The sequence below is a fragment of the Cyprinus carpio genome, chromosome B11, assembly GCF_018340385.1.
Source record: "Cyprinus carpio isolate SPL01 chromosome B11, ASM1834038v1, whole genome shotgun sequence".
In the NCBI taxonomy this organism is placed as follows: domain Eukaryota; kingdom Metazoa; phylum Chordata; class Actinopteri; order Cypriniformes; family Cyprinidae; genus Cyprinus; species Cyprinus carpio.
The window spans coordinates 14071227-14092701 of record NC_056607.1 but is presented as its reverse complement, the minus strand read 5'-3'; the positions used below and the strand labels follow the sequence as shown (position 1 = coordinate 14092701).

The 21475-nt window shown below is 35.2% G+C and overlaps 1 protein-coding gene across 1 annotated transcript; it reads right to left on the bottom strand.

Moving 5' to 3' along the window:
* Positions 1–745: 745 nt before the first annotated feature.
* Positions 746–21120, bottom strand: LOC109085798 (endothelin-converting enzyme 1-like). The gene is made up of 19 exons (XM_042734040.1): positions 20978–21120; positions 14411–14974; positions 11619–11757; positions 9849–10061; positions 9279–9403; positions 8991–9137; positions 8715–8780; positions 8452–8640; positions 7763–7905; positions 7546–7660; positions 5181–5291; positions 4997–5095; positions 4657–4734; positions 4444–4547; positions 3843–3953; positions 3691–3758; positions 3119–3309; positions 2517–2612; positions 746–1271 (listed from the first exon to the last, which is right to left on the bottom strand). The coding sequence occupies exons 2-19, from the start codon at positions 14537–14539 to the stop codon at positions 1095–1097; spliced, it is 2301 nt and encodes a 766-aa protein (XP_042589974.1). The 5' UTR covers positions 14540–14974; positions 20978–21120; the 3' UTR covers positions 746–1094.
* Positions 21121–21475: the final 355 nt, after the last annotated feature.

The window sequence follows — 21475 nt, the reverse complement described above, 5'->3', positions numbered from 1 at the left end:
CAAATACAGGGATTGGATTTCTTTTTGGAACTGACTGATCGTTGGCCTCGGTGTTCTGCACATCAGTTTTTGAGTGGAAAAATAAATTTATATAATATTCACTTGACTGAGATGAATAAGATCTCAGTCAGTGAGGCTGAGAAATCATTTTTAAAATCAAACACAAAACCTGTGTTAACTGAAAGAAAACATGTTGATAAATGATTGAATCCAACATTTGGCAATGTAATAGCATTATGAGAAATTTACACAATTTTTTATAGGCCGGCCATTTTTGACCAAAAGTTTAACAAGGTGGTGTTAACATCGTTTATTAATGTTCACCAATGTTAACAAATGAAACCTTATTGTGAAGTGTTATCTATAATTCCTATTTATTTTGAGGGCAGAAGGGCAGTTTGAATCTGTGTGTAATAAAAAAAAAAATTCCCAGCAATTCCCACATTTGCATAGTTTTAAAGGCATTTTCTTGTTTAGTGGTCCAACTACATATTATTCATTACTATATCTATTTTTCTTTTGACATTAAGTGACATTGTGAGATTGATCAAATCTAATTATTTGCCTGAATTCAAGTTCATATTGTACAGGCAAATTCAACAAATAAGATGTGATGGAACAGTCTTATAAAACTTGTCAATCTATGTATTAAAGTTATCTAACAATATTGCACAATAATGTGTTGTGCAAGAATTGGCAAACATTACAGACAAGAAGAAAAAAAAAAAAAACACCAACAATGTAATACAGAGAACATAAATATTATTTCCAATTAGAAAAATAAAAGCCTTTGCTCAAAAGGCACATATTCAAAGAAAACATTTGCAGAAAGGAGAATTCCTTCTCTCATTATATTTAACCACTAACTTCCAGTGTTTTGAATGTTTGTAAAAACAAAACTCCATTATATAGACTTCCTTGGAGTCCCTATTTACACCAATTCCCCATTAAGAGGCAAGTAATAGCTGGAAAATTTGTAGTCCACTATAAATCCACCAGCTTTTTGGCAGTCTAGATTAGGCAACCTGAGATGGATGTTTGGGATTTTTGAGCGATAACAGCTCCAGGTTCGGTCCCCCATGTATGAGTCACTGTCACCACAGCTCACACTTCTGTTTGGGGTTCATGGGTGAGTCTGCCTTGCAGCCAAAGTGTGTAGAGAACTCATGGGAATTGGAGATGGTGCCAATGACCCGGAAACGTGATGGACTGTGGGGGTCAGTAATTACGCCCTCGTGAGAGCTTTCAGGTGTCCGAACTGAGCACCACACCTACAAAAAAGGAAACAAAGGGTTTTGTTAGACGATAATAGGACAAAACTAGATTATTACATTTTTGAAGAAGTGGTGAGTGGTGCTTGTCTTTGCAAAAGTCATTACCCTGATTTTATGGTTTTGTGGAATTTAGTATCAATTTTTTAATTTTAATTTGTTTACATTTTACAGTTTTTATTTCTATCTTATCTTTCAGTTTAGTCTTAATTTTGTTAGTTTACACTCCATCAATGTTAGTTTTTTTTTTTCTAGTTTCAGTTATTTATGTTTTAGTATTTTAGGGCTGGAAAGGTTATTGACTAACTGGTATCAGTTAAAAATGTGGTACATTTCTTGGTACAGTCTAGTTATTGCTATCTCGTTGGATTTTTATGTTTAACACTGGCAGGTTGTAAAGGTTTGAAGTATTATAATATACAATATAAACAAATAAATACTTAATGTTTTTTTTTAAAGTTTTTTTTTAGATAGTTTGAGTCATGAAAATGTATTTTAGTTTAAATATATTTTAACTTTTTTTCCAGTTATTTTTTATGATGTATCTATTTGTTTATTTATTTTGTTTTTTTAATAGTTAACAATCAAGTTAGTGTAATCTTAATTTCTTTTTGCTATACAGTGTATCCAAAAATAAAATAAAATAAAATCTTTAAAAAAAAAAACTTACAAGACAGTTTGTGTAAAATTATTTTAATTTAAATGTATTTTAGACTTTTCCCCCAGCTATTTATTAATTTGTTATACAGATAACAGTCTAGTTATTTCAATCTAGTTGCAATTTTATCTTTATCACAAGTCTGAAATTTTATAATACACAATGTATCAAAAACTACAATTAAATATTTTTTTGGCTAAAAAAAAAGTAGTTTTTTTTTTATAGATAGTTTAAGTTATGAAAATGTATTTTAGTTTAAATGTATTTTAGAATATTTTATGTTTTCATTAATAAAACAGCTCACTCTTAAGCCACAATGAAAATCAGGTTCCTATAGTAGGAGTTCCATTTTTAAAATATCAGGATTTTTATTATTACAATTATTATTTTTCCAAGTAATAGTATAACCACACCTCTCTTCAACAATCCACATCCAAGGTAAATGATAAAATCAAGTAATAATGATTCTTGCATTAGCAAAGATCAAAAACACAGGCAAATAACAGACACCTTTCATTTGCAAAGGTTGTGACCAGTAAAATCCTTTAAAACAAGTCAAAAACAAGTAAGCAAATACTGGCACAAACCTGAGCAAATCCCACAAAAAACAGCTGATGATTGGTCATTCCAAGGGCAGGCAGAGTGGCCTCCTCACCATTCTTCTCGATCCAGTTTATATAGGCCTGCAAAGCAAGTGTGAAAACATTAGTCCGCTAATAATTCTGCATGCTACAGCGCTCGCTGGGATCCTAAATAAACAGAACCCTCGTGTCAATGGTTATTTTCTTCTCCATCAGAGGTTAACACAAGGTCTTCTCTGGCCATATGCTTTGCGCATCTGCTCAGTAACCTATGACTTTTCAACCAACGGAAAGAATCCGAGTTGCTGGAGGTAGAGCGGCCCATTCCGAGCCACCTGTTGCACTGCGAGGCTTTCCAGCGAGATGGGATCACGACGGCCCCAAAGCTATCAAAGCCGCCAATGAGAAAAATATAGAGATCGTTATGCCTTTCGTATCAGATTCTCACACGTCATTCGCCGTAGCTGTTTTCATGTTATGGAAAGTAACCACTGGTGTCTCATCTCTTTATAACTCGCTGATGAACCAAACAATTCTGTTGATTGAATTAGATCCATTTAAATTCTAGTTCCAGCCAAGTCTTGTTCCACAACAGGATCTTCACAAACCTTATAAGCTGCTCTTAGGCCTCCATTGTCAGCAATATTTTCTCCCAAAGTGTGTTTCCCGTTTAGAGGTTCTTTATTTATACTGTAGTTGCTGTACTGCTCCACCATGCACTGGGTCTGGTGTTTAAAAGCCTCCACTGAAGAATTTTGCCACCACTGACGCAAATTCCCATCCTTATCATACTCTCTTCCTGTAGGACATATTTAAAACCATTTTAAAACACACATATATTGGTAAATGTTCACATACACATTACAGTTTTCTGTAATACAAGCTGATGTGTTTTAACATATTCATAGTTACAAATGATAAAGGACGATACAATTATTTATATTATACTGTACATGAGAATTTTTTTATTAAATGCATGTATCAATATTTAATTTAATTGGTAAAATGTAATAATTAATAAAAATAACATGATCGAAGTATTAAAATATAAAGGTAAATTAATTATTGAATCAGTGGCAGTGTGGCACATTTGATTTTTTGTTGAATAAATCTTGTATACTGGAGATCTAACAATCCGAAATAATATAAAGTAATGATTTAGAGAGAATAACATTGTTACCTTGATCGTCAAAGGCATGGGTGAGCTCATGCCCCATAACCACACCTATACCACCGAAATTCATTGCTCTAGAAAACAAAAAAGACATAATATGATGAGCTCAGTGATATAACACTATTACAGGACAGGTTTTGTTAGTGGGAGCCTCTTACTTTGGCCAAGCATGGTTATAAAAAGGAGCCTGGAGAATGCCTGCTGGAAGTACCATCTCATTCTTTGTGGGGTTGTAGTAGGCATTAACTGTAGGTGGAGTCATACTCCATCTGTACACAGACAGAAAAACACTGATCAGTGGTGTACACATTAACTGAATAAGTTGTGTCATCATTTATTCACCCTCAAACCTGCATGACTTTCTGTATGATACTTTGGAAAATGACTCTGGGTCTGATGTTGTTTTGTGTTCTTTTGTATTCCACAGAAAAACAAAGTCAACAGGTTTGGAATGACATGAGGGTGAGTAAATGACTGACTAAAGCACAAAACAAAAACTATTACAAATTGTTTTCGGTAACTGAAATGAAATGGAAATATTAGATGAATAATAAGCTTTAAAAAACTGACTCCTTGCAACTAACTAAAATAAGTTTAAGTGCTAAAATTACTAAAACAGCTAATAACAAAGTAGAAAAATCAAAGCCGATTCAAAATATGAAACAATTCTTTAGTATGGTATTTTCAGTTTTGAGTGAACTATCCCTTTAAGAGGTGTGTGTCAGCATCATCTTGTGTGTGAGCTGAACTGATACTCACTGATCTCTATTGGGGACTTTTCTCAGCTGGTTAGCGGTCACTCGTGCAGAGAAGTTGTAATAATTCATGACGTTTTGAAAGTAAAGATCTGAAACAACATCAAACTGAAATACAGTTTAGAGGCAAGATGTCAGTTCGGGCTTTCTGCAACATCAAACCACATTATTTTCCATGAACCAAAAGCAAACAGAAATTAAGAAAATGTATACATACGTCATTAAACACCTTGTCCAGCTCTTTGGGGTTCATAATAAACTTTGGATAACCAACCATGTTGTATAATGCATCTGCCTGAACAAGAATAAGAAAATGAACACTTCATTACTTTAACGCCAGGTGGCATTAAAGAGAATAAATAAGCATAAAAACCTTTATATAGTTCTGTTGCTTAATGGGATTTTTTTTTTTTGCCAATTTTTAAATAAACAACAATAAAGCTAATACATATTAGGAGAGGTCTGAGATTTTAGCTAGGTGTTGATTTCAGCAAGATCCATCCCTGCAGGTGACAGCAGTGAAAAACATCATGTGGGATTGTGCTCTTGGTTCTCACCTTTTCTTTGGCTGCTTTTTTTGTCTCGGGATCCATCCAGCTGACAGTCTTCAGGCTGTCTTCAAAGGCCCATTTGATCTCGGAGACCATATCTTCAACCTGACAAACATTTCAGTTGAGAATATAGTGTAAAGGCCTGGAGGAAAAGATGGGGATGGTGTGCAAAACATCATAAGACACTCACAAAAGCTTTGCTGTCTTCGGAAAAAGTAGCTTTGACAAAGAGTGCCCCGAGAGCAAAGCCCAGAGCGCTGTCTGTGTCGCTGGCGCAAAGTTTCCAGCGTGGCATGCAGCTCTGGAAAACACAAAACTGATATATTAACAACTAATATCCTCATTTGCACCAAAGTCTTCTCAAGGTGATATTTCATAAACAATTTACAGGTCTGAAATTCTGCAGATACATACAGTCTAGTTTCCATCTGTACACCACAGGAATTATTAGTGCTTGAGGAAATGATCAGAAATAACTTGTTTAAGACATACATTTGCATGTAACAAGCTAAACAGAAGGGTTTTTCCCTCTTTATCAGAAAAACAAGAGATTTCATTGTTCTCTTGAAGGTTGCTTGAGTATGACGCCCAGAGACGGGCAGCAACAGGACTCGTCACCCATTCCACTTCCCATCTCAGAAACTGAGGCACTAGAGATAACAGCTAATAGCTCCTAATGCAAGACTATGACGGCAAAACAAAGTTTTAGTTTATTAAGGAAATGAGTCATTAAGTGAAAATAAAAATTCTGTCATCACTTACTTTCATTAAACCTGACTTTAAACTTTTGAACAGTAGTGTAAATATTTTCCCCATAAGACCACAAAAAGAAACAAGATGTTTTATTTTCTATGCAGTGAAAGTCAATAGTGACTCTCTCTCTCTCTCTAGTCAACCGAATTCATGTTATAGTAACTATAAAGGGATAGTTTACCCAAAAAAGAAAACCCTGTCATAATTCTACTTTTGTATTCTGTAGAAGAAAGTAAGTCATACAGGTCTGGAATGACAAGAGTAAATAATGACAGAAGATGTGAAGATTATCAATGAATAATGGCTTAATTTAGCTATTTTAAGCTGTCATGTGACTTCAAAAGTCTCGGAATCCAGCACAGATATTGCTATACTTTTACAATATTTTTGGGTTTTGACAGCTCCTTGTCACCATTCACTTAGAGAAAGCAGAGTCAACGTTCTGCTTAACATTTATGTTCCTCAGAAGAAAGTCATTAAGGTTTGGAACAACATGAGGGTGTGTAAATGTTTCATTTTTGGACTATCACTTTCAATGCAATAATAAAAGCTACACCCACAATAACATACCAAACTGTGCTGAAGGTGACCGCTGTTAAGGTTCCTCTCTCTATCTCTTATCATTACCCATCACACATGGTCCAAGGCTCTTTGGTTTGTTATTTCAGCCTGACCCCAGCGGAAAGTGAGGCCGGGGCGACAGGATCTCCTCCTGATAAGAGTCTGAATAACCGGGCTCCCTGCAGAACAACACACTCCCTCTCCATACACACCACTAATACCATTTCATCTGAATGAAGTCAGAGAGGGAGGAGTAGAAGAGAGAAGACGAGGGCAACAAATCGCTTCCCTCTCATGCTGACTAAGCACACTGACTATTTTAATAACTAGTTAATTTTGTTTTAATATAAAATGATTTCTGCACCAAATGATCCTTGTAAGAGGAAGAATCAGTGTAGAGTAGTAGTTCACCCCCCAAAATGTAAAACATTTAGTCATCATTTACTTAGCCCAAATGTTTCTAATCCTGTATTATTTTTAGACTACCATTCAAAAGTTTACATGGGGTCAGTGAGATTTTTAATTAATTTCTCTTTAATTTACTAAGACTGCATTTTTAAATACAGATGTTTGAAAAATACAGATTTTTGATTCTCACTAAGACTGCATTCATGTGATCAAAAATACAGTAATACAGTAGTGTATAGCTCTTATATCTCATATTTTCAAACTTGACAGTTAGTCATGTGACAACAACCAAGCGCTTGGATTCCAAGTCAAACCTGACATAGATGACATAAGATTTTTTTAATTGAATGGCTTCATAATACGGAGAATTGAATAATGAATAATTGAGAATAATGGCAAAATGTGTATCCATTTCTCAAATTTTATTTCACAAAGCTATCGTATGACTTCAGAAGACTTGGAATATAGTGCACAAGTCATATGGACCACTTATATGATACTTGTATGGTGCTTTTTGTAACTTGCCAGTATCACTCTGCATAAAGTCAAACGTCAATTTATCAAATAAACAGTTTTAAAAAAATACATATATACATACATATATATAAATATATATATATATGTGTGTGTGTGTGTGTGTGTGTGTGTGTGTGTGTGTGTGTGTGTGTGTGTGTGTGTGTAGATAGACAGACAGACAGATAGATGAGGGAGGGGGTGAACTATTTCTTTGACTGTGAAAGTTTTACATTGGCAATAAAGACTAAAAACATGACTCGTTCAGAGGCAGCAGTGCCTTGGGCTGACAGACAGCAGCTTTGATCTTCATTTCTCACCTTCTTGGTGCCATACATGACTTCAAGGAAGCGCTGCTCTGCATCTTGGAACCTCTGGTCTAAGATGGACACCATTTTCCGCACCACTTTCATGATCATGTAGTTATTCAATACGCTGGGGAAGACACATTAGCTTTGATCTTAGCTAACAGACAATACAGGTCAGTTACATAGACTGGCCTAAAAAACAACACAATTCTAGATAATGTTGGCTTACCTCTTGTTGGTGTTTCTGATGAGTTCTGAGACTCTCTGGAGATATTCTTTAGCGTACACAACCACGGGTTCAGAGTCATTTAGAGCAACAGGGGCGAACACTGCAGAGAGGAAAGGCATCCAATCTACTGCAGGAGCCAATGTCTACAGCACAGACACAAACACATGACTGATATCTCATATCAAATGCAACATGACAATTAATGAAAAAATACTTTTTATGTCTCCAGCAAAGGAAACATAACTGCATGTTCTGAAAAATGTATTCTCTTTTTACTAAATCACAATATATTAGATGTATCTCTCATTGAAGGAAACATTTAAATGAGTGGTTCTCAACTGGTTTTGTTTTAAGCCCCAGTTTTGAGTCTGTATAATTTTTATTTAAAGAAAACTTCATTCAGCAAGGATGCATTAAACTCATCAAAAATGACAGCAAATACTTTGTTACAAAAATCTATTTCAAATAAATACTGAATTCTATTCAACAAAGAAAAAAACGGCATATTAGAATCATTTCTGAATAATGTGACACTGAAGACAGGAGTTATAGTTGAATTTGCTGAAAATTCAGCTTTGCAATCACTAGAATAAATTACAATAAAAAACTTGCAATAATATTTCACTGTTTTTACTGTATTTTTTATCAAATGTTTAAGGACAGTAGCACAGTAACCGAGCAGTACTCACAGCTAACTCTTTGGCTTGAATTTTATGGTAAATTTTCATCTCGTCACGTCGCTCTTCCTGAGGGACTGTGATGTTTGCCAGGGCTGTTTCAAAGTCTATGATCTCCTGCATCATCTTCTGAGAGGTCTCCTCTGAGCCGCCCAAAAGCATTCCAAGCTCCACCAAGAAGTTCAAGTATGCTTTTAAATACTGACAAAAGAATAAGAACACAAGCTTTAGACAACAGCAGAACATTTCCCACGTTCATAAACAACAAAGTTTACCTTTTCATTGGCTGTCTTATTGAGATAGTATTCCCTAGAGGGAAGTCCCAATCCTGACTGGTCCACCTGTGGAAAGAGAGGAATCAGAGCATCAGCTGCGTTTCCATTATCACTCCACAAGCTAAGCTACAGTGGCATGCATCAAGATATAAAGCCTGTTATAATATATTCTGACAGCCATCATAAAACAAAATATGATATCTAAAACAGTGCAGCAGAGGTTCCCCTTGACATTTAAGAATTGTGTTAAAAAAATATAACTATAAGTGTTCCCACCTGGATGATGTTGCTGTTGGAGCTTTTTGAGTCTGTGCTGACAAAAACAGTGAAAAAGGGGGAGGTCCGGAAGTTGGCTGACACGGTCCGTAAAACCTCCTGGAAGTTATCTTTCTCCCACGGGCCGTTCAAGCCCCAACCTCCTGTCTGGAAAAACAATCTTTCATTATTAAGAATTATATCCCAGAAGAAGAGTAAAAGCAGGTTTTCATTAGTGCCAATATATTTACAACAGATCTTTGGAGTTTCATATTATTAAATAAGGTTTGTGCGTGCATCTCAGGTCACCTGATTGATGAGATCCTGAAGTGGTTTTGCTCCGAGTGCTTCAATTTTAATCTCGTTCATACAGGCTTGGTAATACCACTGGGCTTTTTGTTCCGCTTTGCTCAGGCTCTTCATGCTGGTATTCTCTGAATTTAACAAATGAAGAAAAGTTCAATGACAAGAACCTTCATGAATCCTCAAAGCAAAGTGAAACAAGCCTATGAGTTAGTAGAAGCCTTTCAAGATGCAACATCATTACTGCTTTATTTGTACAGTAGGCTCTAAAAGTCTGAGACCTCATTGAAAATACGGTTCTAAATGAAATATATGATTCAAAATCAAAAATAAAAGGACGCAAGTCATTTCAGACACAGAGCAAGTTATTTACTAAACGATTACACATCGTTACGTAAATTGTAAAAAAATATACGTAAATCGCAAAAAAACAAAAAACATATCAAATTATATTAAATTATATTAAATCAAATTATAATTATATTTAAAAAGAAATTTAATTAAAAATAATTGAGAATGTTGTGGATACATAATTAATTTTTCATATTTTTTTTTAATAAAATATACAAATATTACCTAATAAGTTCTTCATGATGGCCATGTTGTGTTCCCACAGGTTGCTGAAAGGACCCCAGCGGGACTTGCCTTCAGGTAACGGGTTTTTCCTCATCCATCCCCCGCATGCAAAGTTGTAGAAATCCTGGCAGGGGTCCACTGACCGATCAAGAGCCCCCAAGACCGTACTTGCAACACTAACACAAGGCTCTGACAGGCACATTCCCGGATGTGCTGTTAAAACAATATATGTATATAAATATACTGCTGCATCCATTACAATAGAAGATTTTATATAACTGCCAAAACAAATAAGAAAGTCTTCCCGATGTTTCTTTCACTCTACACTATACACTATATGATCATCATAAATGGGTAAGGTGCGCTGCATACTGCATTCAAGCTGCACCTTGTAAATATGCTCTGAACATCTCTTTGAGGAAGATCCCAGGACATGAACCCATCTAGAACTATTCACTTATCAAGGGTTGATGCCAAAATCTGGTTTCTGAGAAAAGAACTGTATTTTTTCCGAATCCAGATCAAATGAAGAGGCCACACGGTGTCTTTTGCAGTGACCCGTGGAGAGCCATCGATTAAACCCAAGAGACTGTGTTTTCGCTTCACTGAATACTAACTGTCAAAAATTGAAAACTGAAAAGTCATTAACACATCTGGGTGATATGTGAGCTGTTATGGCAAATATTTATGTCTGCATAACAACAGTCATTTGCATTTTTATATTTTAATCTGTGAAAAGATATTCTCAGACATGTTAAGAAAACTTAATTTACAAGTACGTATGTCTTTGTGTTCATTTTGGCCTGGAGGCTTTGAGGCTAGGCATGATTCCATTGATTGAGGCTATGCAAGGATTACATTTAATATTGGAAATAATTGGGATTAAAGGGCACTGTTTTTATTCAGCTTGTGGATGCAGAGAGAAAAGATTTACTGTAAGCTCTTCTAAGAAAAACATTTGGCCCAAAAGATGTATCCCTAGCTCCTAATCTGAAGAGATAAGGCCAAGAAATTGGAGGCCTGAGGGAGGCTAAGGAAACTGGAGGTAAACAGTCTGACACAAAGTCGTTGTTCTTTCATACAACGATTTGTCATGGTTGGGCAACAGTGGATGCCTGAATAGCAGGAAGTGGCATTCAGTTCAGTCTGCAATAATAACTCTTGAGCTGCAATAAAAGTGAGTCAAGGGAGGTCCAGAGCATATACAGTCATAACTAAAAAAAAAAAAAAAAAAAAAAAAAAAAAAAAGTATATACTATCTTAAATATAACAGGAAGGACTATGAGCAAATCCTGATTTAATTCAGGCATTTAAACTTTAATTCAGGTATTTAAGATGGAAGGATAGTACAGAAAGTATGTTTTTTCCAAATAATTTGTTTGTGTATTATATATATACACACACACACACACACACACACATATATATATAAAATATAAACCTTAGTATGTACTATTATATCTACTAATGTAAAATCATGTTACAATAAAGATATAATATATTACATAACTTTATTAAATAATTTATATACATATTTTATTATATTAGTTATTCATTTAATAATACATTTAAATTTACAATTCTATACACACATACATGTATAAATATATGTAAAAGCTAATTAGAAAGTAAGTACTGTTATTTAAAATTAGTACATACTAACTGACATACTAACATACTAGATTTATTTTGAGTTTTGAACACAAACCATAACCATAAACATTCATGCTAACAACACATGTGAATGTAATATTTGCACCATCAACTCACATTTTTTATAGTGCAGACCCAAAGTCATGATGCAAATGAACAGAGCCACAGACAGAGCACACACGACGACCACTAGCTTCCTCTCAACATGGGTTTTTTCTGCCCAGCACCGGAGTCCCAGACCACGCTGCAGCCCCACCTGACAATCACATTATGAGAAAATAAGGGTTAAGTTATTACAAAATAAGGGTTAAGACTGAAATCAATATCCCTGCAAATGAGCAATGTTACATAGATGACGCAAATGACACTGAAACATACTCCAAAGGGGTGATCTTTGGCAAAGAACTGGTCCTTGAGGGTAAAATGTGTATTTTGTGCTTCTTAAAGAAAGTGACACCTTTAACATTTTGTATAACACTGTGCAGGTTTTATATTATATTGCATGGGAAAATGATACATGATCGTGTCCAACAACAATATTAAACTTTGGTGGGACCCAACACTATTGTCTTTCTGCTCCAGTTCTTACAGATCAAATTCCCACTTCAAATAAAGAATGAAAGGATGACCCCCCAAAAAAAAATAAAAAAAGATTTTTGCTGAATACTTCATGTGAGTCATTTAACGAAACTAAGAGTTTAACATTTCTGTATTTAAATCCTATCTGGAACAGCGGACTGTTCACTTTCATTGTAAGTGTGTTCCTGTAAGCACAATTATTTTCTTTGGTAATCAATAGCATATCGCAAATGCCGTATTGGTATTGAATCCGGAACATTCATTTAAGAAATATGGGCATCAAATTAAGCATTAAATCCTTAGGAAAGAAGCTTACCCATAACAGCACAGTACTAAACTTCCTACTTTCTAGGAAAGGCTCTCTTCTAGGAAACACTGCCAATGCTCAAGTCTGTTCTGCCAAACACATTGCTATTCAAACCTAACCACTGGAAAGAAATATTCAAAATTAGATACCTCCTATGCAAATAGCTCCCATGCAAAATTATCTGGACCATCAAATTATATCCACATACACACATTCAAAAGTTTGGGGTCAGTACAATTTTTTTTTAAAGTTGCCCACCAAGGCTGCATTCATTTGTTCAAAAACTACAGAAAAAAACAGTACTATTGTGAAAACAACTGTAATACATGTTAAGATGTAATTTATTCTTGTAATGTATTACCATTACTGCAGTCTAGTCACATGATACTTCAGAAATCTTACTTGGTTCTTAAGAAACATGTATTACTATCCCTGCAAAACTGTATCCCTGCACTATTATTATAAATGTTGAAAACACCAATAATGCTTAATATTTTTGAGGAAACTGTGGTAAATTCAAAAAAACATTTATTTGAAATAGAAATACTTTGTAAATCCCTTTACTGTCACTTTTGTTCAATTTAATGAATAAAAAACTCCAAACAAACCTTGAGCTTGAAACTTTTCCTCTGATTGATTCTTTATTGGTTTAGATTCTGTAAATAAGGCTTGTGGATTTCATAACTGATCAGCTCTTCACAGAAGAGGTGCAAGAGAAACTAAATAAATGATCTTAAGTCAAGTCCTACCGAGCCAACAGAGTTTGCTTTTAGTCACTTTAAGTGGCCAGCTGTCCAGATGTGCAATTACTCGGGCCTTGTTTGGATGCATGCAGTGTAACTGTGTTAGTATGTGATGTGTGGCTTCAGTAAGCCTTAATGCCTAACTCAGGTCTCTCAAGGGTCAAAGAGAGCAGAGGGAGAAAGTAAAACAGACCATGAGATGGTTTCAATAAAGAAACCCAAAAAAAACAATAAACAAACCAACCCATAAAAAAAAAAAAAAAAAAACTTTTTTTTAGGAGCGGTTAAAAGATAATGAAATTCTGGTTCTCACTAACAAAAATGAAAAAGACTTCACACTAATATGGAGGGAGAACAAGAACATATCTGGACATCTACTTGGTTACCTTCAAAATGAACAAGCGAAATATTCAGTAATATTTCTTGCGAGGTACAGCAGAACAGCTACAAACATTAGTGCTGCAAATTTTTTTAAAATGGCATCCATATACATGAGCTTACTGAATAGAGCAGATATTGATGAATAATTGTCATTTGTGAGATTTTAATGAAAATAGTTTTTTTGTTTTTTTAATGCAAACACTTTTATAACAAAAAGAGAAAGACAGTCAAAAATGTTTATTCAGGTAATCTAAAAATATGTCATGTGGTAACATCTAAAGTAAAGGTAGAGTAGGTGATTTCAGAGATGCTAGCAATAGCAAGCTAGCTTTGAAAGCATAAGGTCCTACCCTCCCTGCAAATCACTCTTCAAAGCCACGCCTCCTCCAAAACACATATTCGACAAATATCCGGCCTGTTTAACTTGGTCAAGTGCAATTTATTACTTCTAAATCTTCATGCACATTATTTTACCTGTGCTTTAAAACTCATTAGGATCTAACAAACAAAAACAACAGCATCTGGTGATGCAAAAATTTAAAAGCAAAAATGCAGCTAGCATTCGTTTTGACTTCAAAAAATCAATTATGTACTTATGAGAAGTAAACAGAAGTGTCAGGCATACAAACAGAACAAACACTTCTGGGTAAAAAAACAAAGCTTCAACAGAACGAGGTAAGAGTTAGGCTACATTCAGTAGTGCTAACACACGGCGGATGTTTGACAGGAAAACCATGAGGAAGTAACTTGAGACACTGCTCTTGTCTTCCACTGGAATCACTTAAGATTTGTTGTTTTTGAAGAGTTTGGTTTAAAAATGATCACTAGCTCAATGAATAGTCTCGTATGTCAGTACACATACATCAAGAAACATAAGTTATAAAAATAGTTTAACAAACCTGCATGGTAGAGGTGTGGTAGATCCCATCGGAGCCGGTGTCCAACAGCTCCTCTTCATCCAGTGTGGCTCGTTTGTATGTTGACATCTGATATGTTAAATGAAGAACAGATTCCCTCAGTGATTCCATAATTAAACCAAATTTTCTAAGTGTTTCAGCAGCTTTTGGGAACCCTGGGAATGCTTGTCCTCCCGAGTTCCATCAGGAGAAGATTGTGAAGCTAGTTTTCCCCAAGGACTAGAGAAAACTCTCGGCTCAGCGTGTCTTGTGCTGGGTGATCTCTGTGTGAATGGGGTTTCCTCTTCCAGCCCCCCTTCACCTCACCCCAAGCCAAATTTCCAACCCCCCAACGTCAGCTACACCTAGGAAATAAGCTCCAAAGCATGGTTAGCTCGATCTTCACAACAAACATGTGTTGGGAGATTTCAAAGCGCTTTCTTTAGTGCAGCACTCCTATTTAGCAATCCTAAACAAATGATTCCTGGGAAGCTTGAACAACTTCCAGTCTGCGACAACACTAGCGTCAGTAAAAAGGCAGGAACTTGTGAAAAACAGGAAGGAGACCTGATGAACATACGTGAGGGAGAATGAGGGTGTGTGAGTATACGCATGTAAGAGAGAGAATGTGTGCATTCCACAATGGGCTTTCATTTAGAACTGGGAGGGAACGGTTAGAGGTGAGTTTCCGCCCTCTCATTCCTACCAATAGGACATTACAAGGCAGAGGGCGGGGCTTGTACAAGGCCACTCCCATATCATGTTTTTCAGTTGCCAGATTAGAATACAGTCACAATACAGTACAACAGACAGTATTGCTTAACATACACGTGCATTGATTTTTTTATTAAATTTCACACATTAATATTTGATGATAAAAATTTGCACATGAAGATTTGACAAAACACACACACAAACATATAAATTCATAATTTTTATATTAATGATGGAAACTAATATAAATGATTATACATTAAATAAATAAAATTTAAAACAGTAATTTGTTTAATGTAATAAAACTAGTATTTTAAATATATCTGAATGTATTTTTTAAATATGCAATAATGTCTTTGCTTCCTCTTCTTCATTCCAGTGACATTTAATCTTTATTTTGGGGCTTTTTGTATTATCAATTTATGATGAATTCACAGAAAAATTTAATAATTAAAAAGAGAGCGAGAGATATCTGACAGCCCAAAAAAAAATCATTATGTAACTTAGTGTTTTTTGTAAAAGTTTATGTCATTTATTTTTGTCATCTGGCTGCAAGAAAGACCAATTATCTTGAGTCTTGTCAAAGCCAGGCATCTATCATAAGGCCTCTGTGGCATCTGAACAGCAGACAAATATGTTCACTTTAAGCCAAACCCCACATTAGTCAAGCACATAAAACACAATTCAGACATGACAAAATATATTAACCACAAAATGACCAGTCCAAACATGTTCACACCCAGAGCTGCACAGTTAGCATATTGAACAGAATTTTTTTGGCCAGACGCACTTCTCACGACCTCAGAGGGGTAAAGTCCTGTCATTTGATGACCCTAAAAGGGTGGGAGAGTAACAAATGAGGGTATTGACAGAAAGACAAAAATTTCTTCCAACTTGGAAAGCACAAGTCCCTTTGGCATCTACTAAAAACATTTTATGAGCCTAATTTATGGTGTCATTTGGAAATGATGAGACAGATATTATGAGTGTGTGTAATAATACGCACACACACACACACACACACACACACACACACACACACACACACACACACACACACAGTAAGAGGCTTCAAGATTTTTTTCTCAGTGTCAGCCTACTTTAAGATACTTCAGATACTTATTTTTTAATTTTCACAAGTATGAAAATTAAGTTACGTGAAAATCTTTTCTTAAAAAAGAATAATTAAATAAAATCAAGTAAAATACACACACAGCATCTGTACTTTCAAAGAACAATATAAAAATAAAATAAAAACATAATTGTGCTATTTTATTGCAAGAAAAAAAATAATAAAAGAAATGTAACCAATATAAAAGGTAACACCATTTTGCACAGGATTAATTAGTTTTAGATTAGATTTTTGGTTTGTATAATTGATAAATGTATATATTTACCATTAATTAAAGAAAAATAATAGTTTGATCATTTTTCTTACAATAAAGTTGGTAAAAATATTTGAATGGTTGAGGTGGATAAAAAACATTCAATGCTAGAATTTTAGAGAAATAGAGAAAATAAACTAGAATTATACAGCATATTTTTCTTCCACTTGGTTGTGCAGTAAAAAGGATCCATATGATGTCACATCCTGGGTTTTATGGGATGTCCCATTACTTTAATAGGGGGAAAAATCATGTGGTAACAGGTAAGGAACGGGACACAAATTTATCTTTACACACATTCTTCATATTCATAGTAAATGCACTTATGGTCTTCAGGCATAATTCTATCCAAAGCCAGACTCATAGACACTTTCCTGGCAGGTCTGCCCGAGCAGATGTGCAGTCAAGTAGATGCCAACAGCATGTCAGCAACGACAATGGACTCTTCCCTTTACTTCGCTTTCCAGTGACATGACTCATTGAAAGTTTGGCTGGAGGCTCAGAGACCTGCCTGTATCCGGTCTAGGGCTTTGGCTTGAGGGCCATCTCAACCATCTGTCTACCCCAGATCGAAGCGAGGCGCAGGTGTACAGTGCCAAAGTGCTGATTCTATCAACAGTGAGGATGGATTCATTGCCTCTTTCCCATAGCCTATACCTGCTTTAGTATTTACTAAAGGCTGATCTGGGATCATTTCTAACGTTTTCCATCCTCATAAAGAAAAAGGAAGTTTAAATACAATACAATGCAAAATATGCCAAGATTCCTAGACCAAGTCTCAAATGCTACCTTTCAGCAAGGCAGTAAACCACAGCTATGAGTCAGAAATACACCACTGATCCTGTGAACCATCCAATTGTTTAAGGCACGAAAGCATTTCCCTGGTATGACTAAAGCATTTGGTTGCCACTGTGCTAATATGTGAAAGCGAATGCACACTATTTGCGGATATGTGTGTGTGAGAGAGAAAGCACATTTCATTCCACACCTGAGTCAGAGACTCTGTGACTTGGATATGGCCTAATTCCTGTTAATGTGCCACTTTTTAACAAATACCTTTGGTCTAAATCATCCAATGCCAATCTAAGCATTAACGTTCAGGTTTTGATTTTTATTCCAGTTAGAAGAAGCACCTAAATAAAGAAGCACGTTTGATACTTGATAACTCTGACACATGATCTTCCAGTTTCGTCACGCATTACTTGGGGTCATTCCCTGGTGGTAAGAGTAATATTATCATACACCCCGTTAATACTTTCAGTAGTTTGAGAGCAAGGGTTTCATTTACATGCTGAGATTACACTCAGATCAGACACTTAAAGTGTTTTTACACAGCCAAGTTAAGGCTGCTCCATGCCTGCTCAAAATTCAATGTCAAAAGACATAATATAAAAGCCAGACTAAATTATGCCTCATCTCACCAACTTTAGGCCCCAGTTATACAGTATATAGTTTTGATTGTTGTACAAATGCATTTCTGCCACCTCTGAGCACAAATGTGACTGCACATAAATCTGTGTAAATGCCACCTTTGCTGAGTAAATCTGACATACGATATTGGAGACTGTAGATTTAAATCAAAATATATGATAGGAAATGATGTAAAGCAGGTTTGACCTCTTTAACAATACATTTACATGTTCACTGTTCTCTGATACTGGTTAATGACATGCAGGTAAACTTTAAAACATTTCATCTTAATTTAGTAAGGGTTTTATTTTGATTGGTTTTATTTTAAAATTATTTGATCATTTAAATAAATAATAGCCTTTCATCAATTCATGAAACAACAACCTGCAGTTCCCTCGCCAAAAGGTCAGCGCAAAAGAGTTAGTTCACCCAAAAATGAAAAATCTGTCATCATTTACTTACTCTGAAGAAGATATTTTGAGAAATGTCTTAAGTGTATATATATATATGTATATATATATATATATATATAAATTTATATATATATATATATATATATATATATTTTTTTTTTTTTTTTCATACAGTGGAAGTCAACAAGAACGAAAATGCTTCGGTTACCAACATTCTTCAAAGTATCTTCTTTTGTGTTCCTCAGAAAAAAAGAAAGTCGTACAGGTTAGGACATGACATGAGGGTGGCAAATATTGACATCATTTTCATTTTTAGGTGAACTATCTCTTAGGAGTCTGGGATTAAGAAGATGGAAATCCGCAGAGGAGACGACGAACAACAACATGCTGATCTCCGCTCTGGAACACATGACAATGAAGTCTCATGATAACGACAAAGGTCACAACTTCTGGCGTCAGAGATTCCCCGGCGCAGTCTTCCTCTCTAGTATTACACTAGAGATAAAAACTGAAACCATCGGACAACTTAATCTCTTGAGGAAATTGTGCAAGACATTGCTAATCATGATGTCAAAACACATTGTACTCAGTGTCTGGTTTAGGCCAAAAAGCTTTTTGGAAACCATGCTTGCTGTCACTTGATTAACAGTAAATATATATTTAATATAAACACTTAAAAGTCTATTATACATGACAAAATAAGATCCATTTAATAAATAATAAAATAAAAATTAATTTTACAAAAAAGTATACTAAACGCGTGTCTGTCCTTGATACAAACATTAGCTAAGGCTTATAAGCATTCTTGGCAATATGTATATAAACATTAGGCTACATGAACATTAAACTTAATATTTTTATTTGAAGCACACAAGACTGAAGGAGTCACAAGCCAGACTATGTTTACAGCCTTGTTTTTGGTCAGCATGTACAGCTGTGACTTTGTTGCCGTAGGTACGGAGCCCAGGAGGTCACCTGTAGGAGAAAAAAAAACAATCCGTGCTGACGGTTTTGCAATCTGTCCCCTCAGTTTAAACCGTACCCACGAATTCTTAAATTGTTCCCTTGGTTTAACAAATCATGCCCACGGATTAATAAACCATACCCACATATTCAGAATCCATTCCCTCGGATTTGTAAACTGTACTCACAGATGCATGCAGCAAGCTCATAGGTAGCCTACGTGATAACACACTGTTTTATTGAATATTATTATGTGGAATAGGCCTACAGCAAAGTGTCTTAAGTGATTCTCTATCAAGTGTAGTACGAGGTGGAATACAACAATTTAATAAGAAAGATGTGCATCAAAATCTTGTTTAATTTGTGATAATCTTAGCACTTAATTATTATTTTATAATAAACCAGGCATTATGACTGACTCCGGAGTAATTTGTTCCTCTTTTGTAAGTCGTTTTGGATAAAAGCTTCTTATGCATAACCTGCATAATAATATATAATAATAAAAATAATAGCTATTTTTATTATTATTATTTTAATTTATAGGCTAAATAAATTAGTGCACTTAAGACAGTAAAATGATTGTCTTAAATAAAAATCAATGCTTTATTTTTAAATGACCTTTTACAGTTTTGGAAATGTGTTTGTGTACTATTCTTTCTTAACATGAAGACTTATTTTGGTGATTTTATTATAAGCTTTTTCCCCCAGAGTTAGATGCATGCTTCACTGTTAATGTTAGTATTAAATAATTAGGCCTAATATAACATTGCATTCAGTTAGAGAGCAAAGGAATGACAATAACCACATTATTTGGTTTGTATTGCTTTTTACCCTCTCTCGAAACTCTACGTTTATTTTAGGATATAAAACACAGGGGTCTGAATCTTGTCCGGTGATTAATGTAAAATAAACGTTAAAAAAGGAGACTATTTTTGAGTGCGGATAATGGTCTCATAGGCTACTGTGAAAAATAATGTTTAATAAACACAAATGAATGTGCCGGTAGGGGTGGGGCCAAAAAACTGTGAGTTTACAAATCCGAGGGAACGTGCACACGGATTATTAATTTGTGGGTACGGATTTAAAAACCGAAGGTACGGTTTACAAAATCTGAGCGCACGGATTGGAAATTCCTGGGTACGGGTTATTACTCTGTCGGCACGATTTGTTAAACCGAGGGAACGGTTTAAGAATTCGTGTGTACGGTTTACAAACTGAAGGGACGGATTGCACAACCGTCGCCACGGATTGCATTTTTTTCTCCTACAGGTGACCTCCCGGGCTCCGTACTATAATGAGTAAAGACTCATGATGAATTCTAGGTAATAAGTAACCTCTGATCAAACTAACGCAGCACACGGAACTGACTTAATTAGTTCAGTTCCATTTTCGCAGTAACTTGGATTGAAGTATTAGAACGAATATAAGTGCAACCAGTGAGTGTTTATTTAAGAGTAGTTAAATAAACAGGTTTACGTTTCACCAGATGAATTCACGCGCATTTAAGCACGTTGCCTAAAACTATAATGTAGAGACAGAAATACGAAACTGTGTAGCCTACTGATATATTAAGTTACATTTATAGAGCTGTATCTGCAAATTATAGGCTACAACACACCGTGAGCAGTGCAGTAACATGCCATCAATTGTTATTTTCACAAACAAGTAAAGGTCCGTGTCCTTACCATATGTAGCTACTATTAGTCTCTCTCTCTTTCTCTTTTCTAGGCAGCTGTCCACTTTCCTTTTATAATCTCGATTTTGCAAACTAGTATCCCCCTCTTGACTCGACAGACACACCGTGCACACGAGCGTACACAGTTTAACTGCTAGGAACCCGTCAGAATTATACTAGTAACTTCAGTCAACCAATCATATTCCAAAGCAGTTTCCCACTTTCAACTTCTGACCAATTGTATTTCAACTGTGGGCGGGACATTGGTGACAGCTCAATACTGATACAGAAAGAAATTGTATGATTTTATATGAACTTCATATCATATAGCGCCACAACTGCATACCCAATATTTTGTTTAAATTATAATAATATTTTGAATATGGACATAAACTGCTGTGGCAGATTCTGTTCTCATTAAAAACTGTGTATTAAAAGTATTTTAAAGACGTGTTGTTGTTAGAGAAAATAGACCTAGCCTATATGGAAAATTCACAGCTTTAATAGT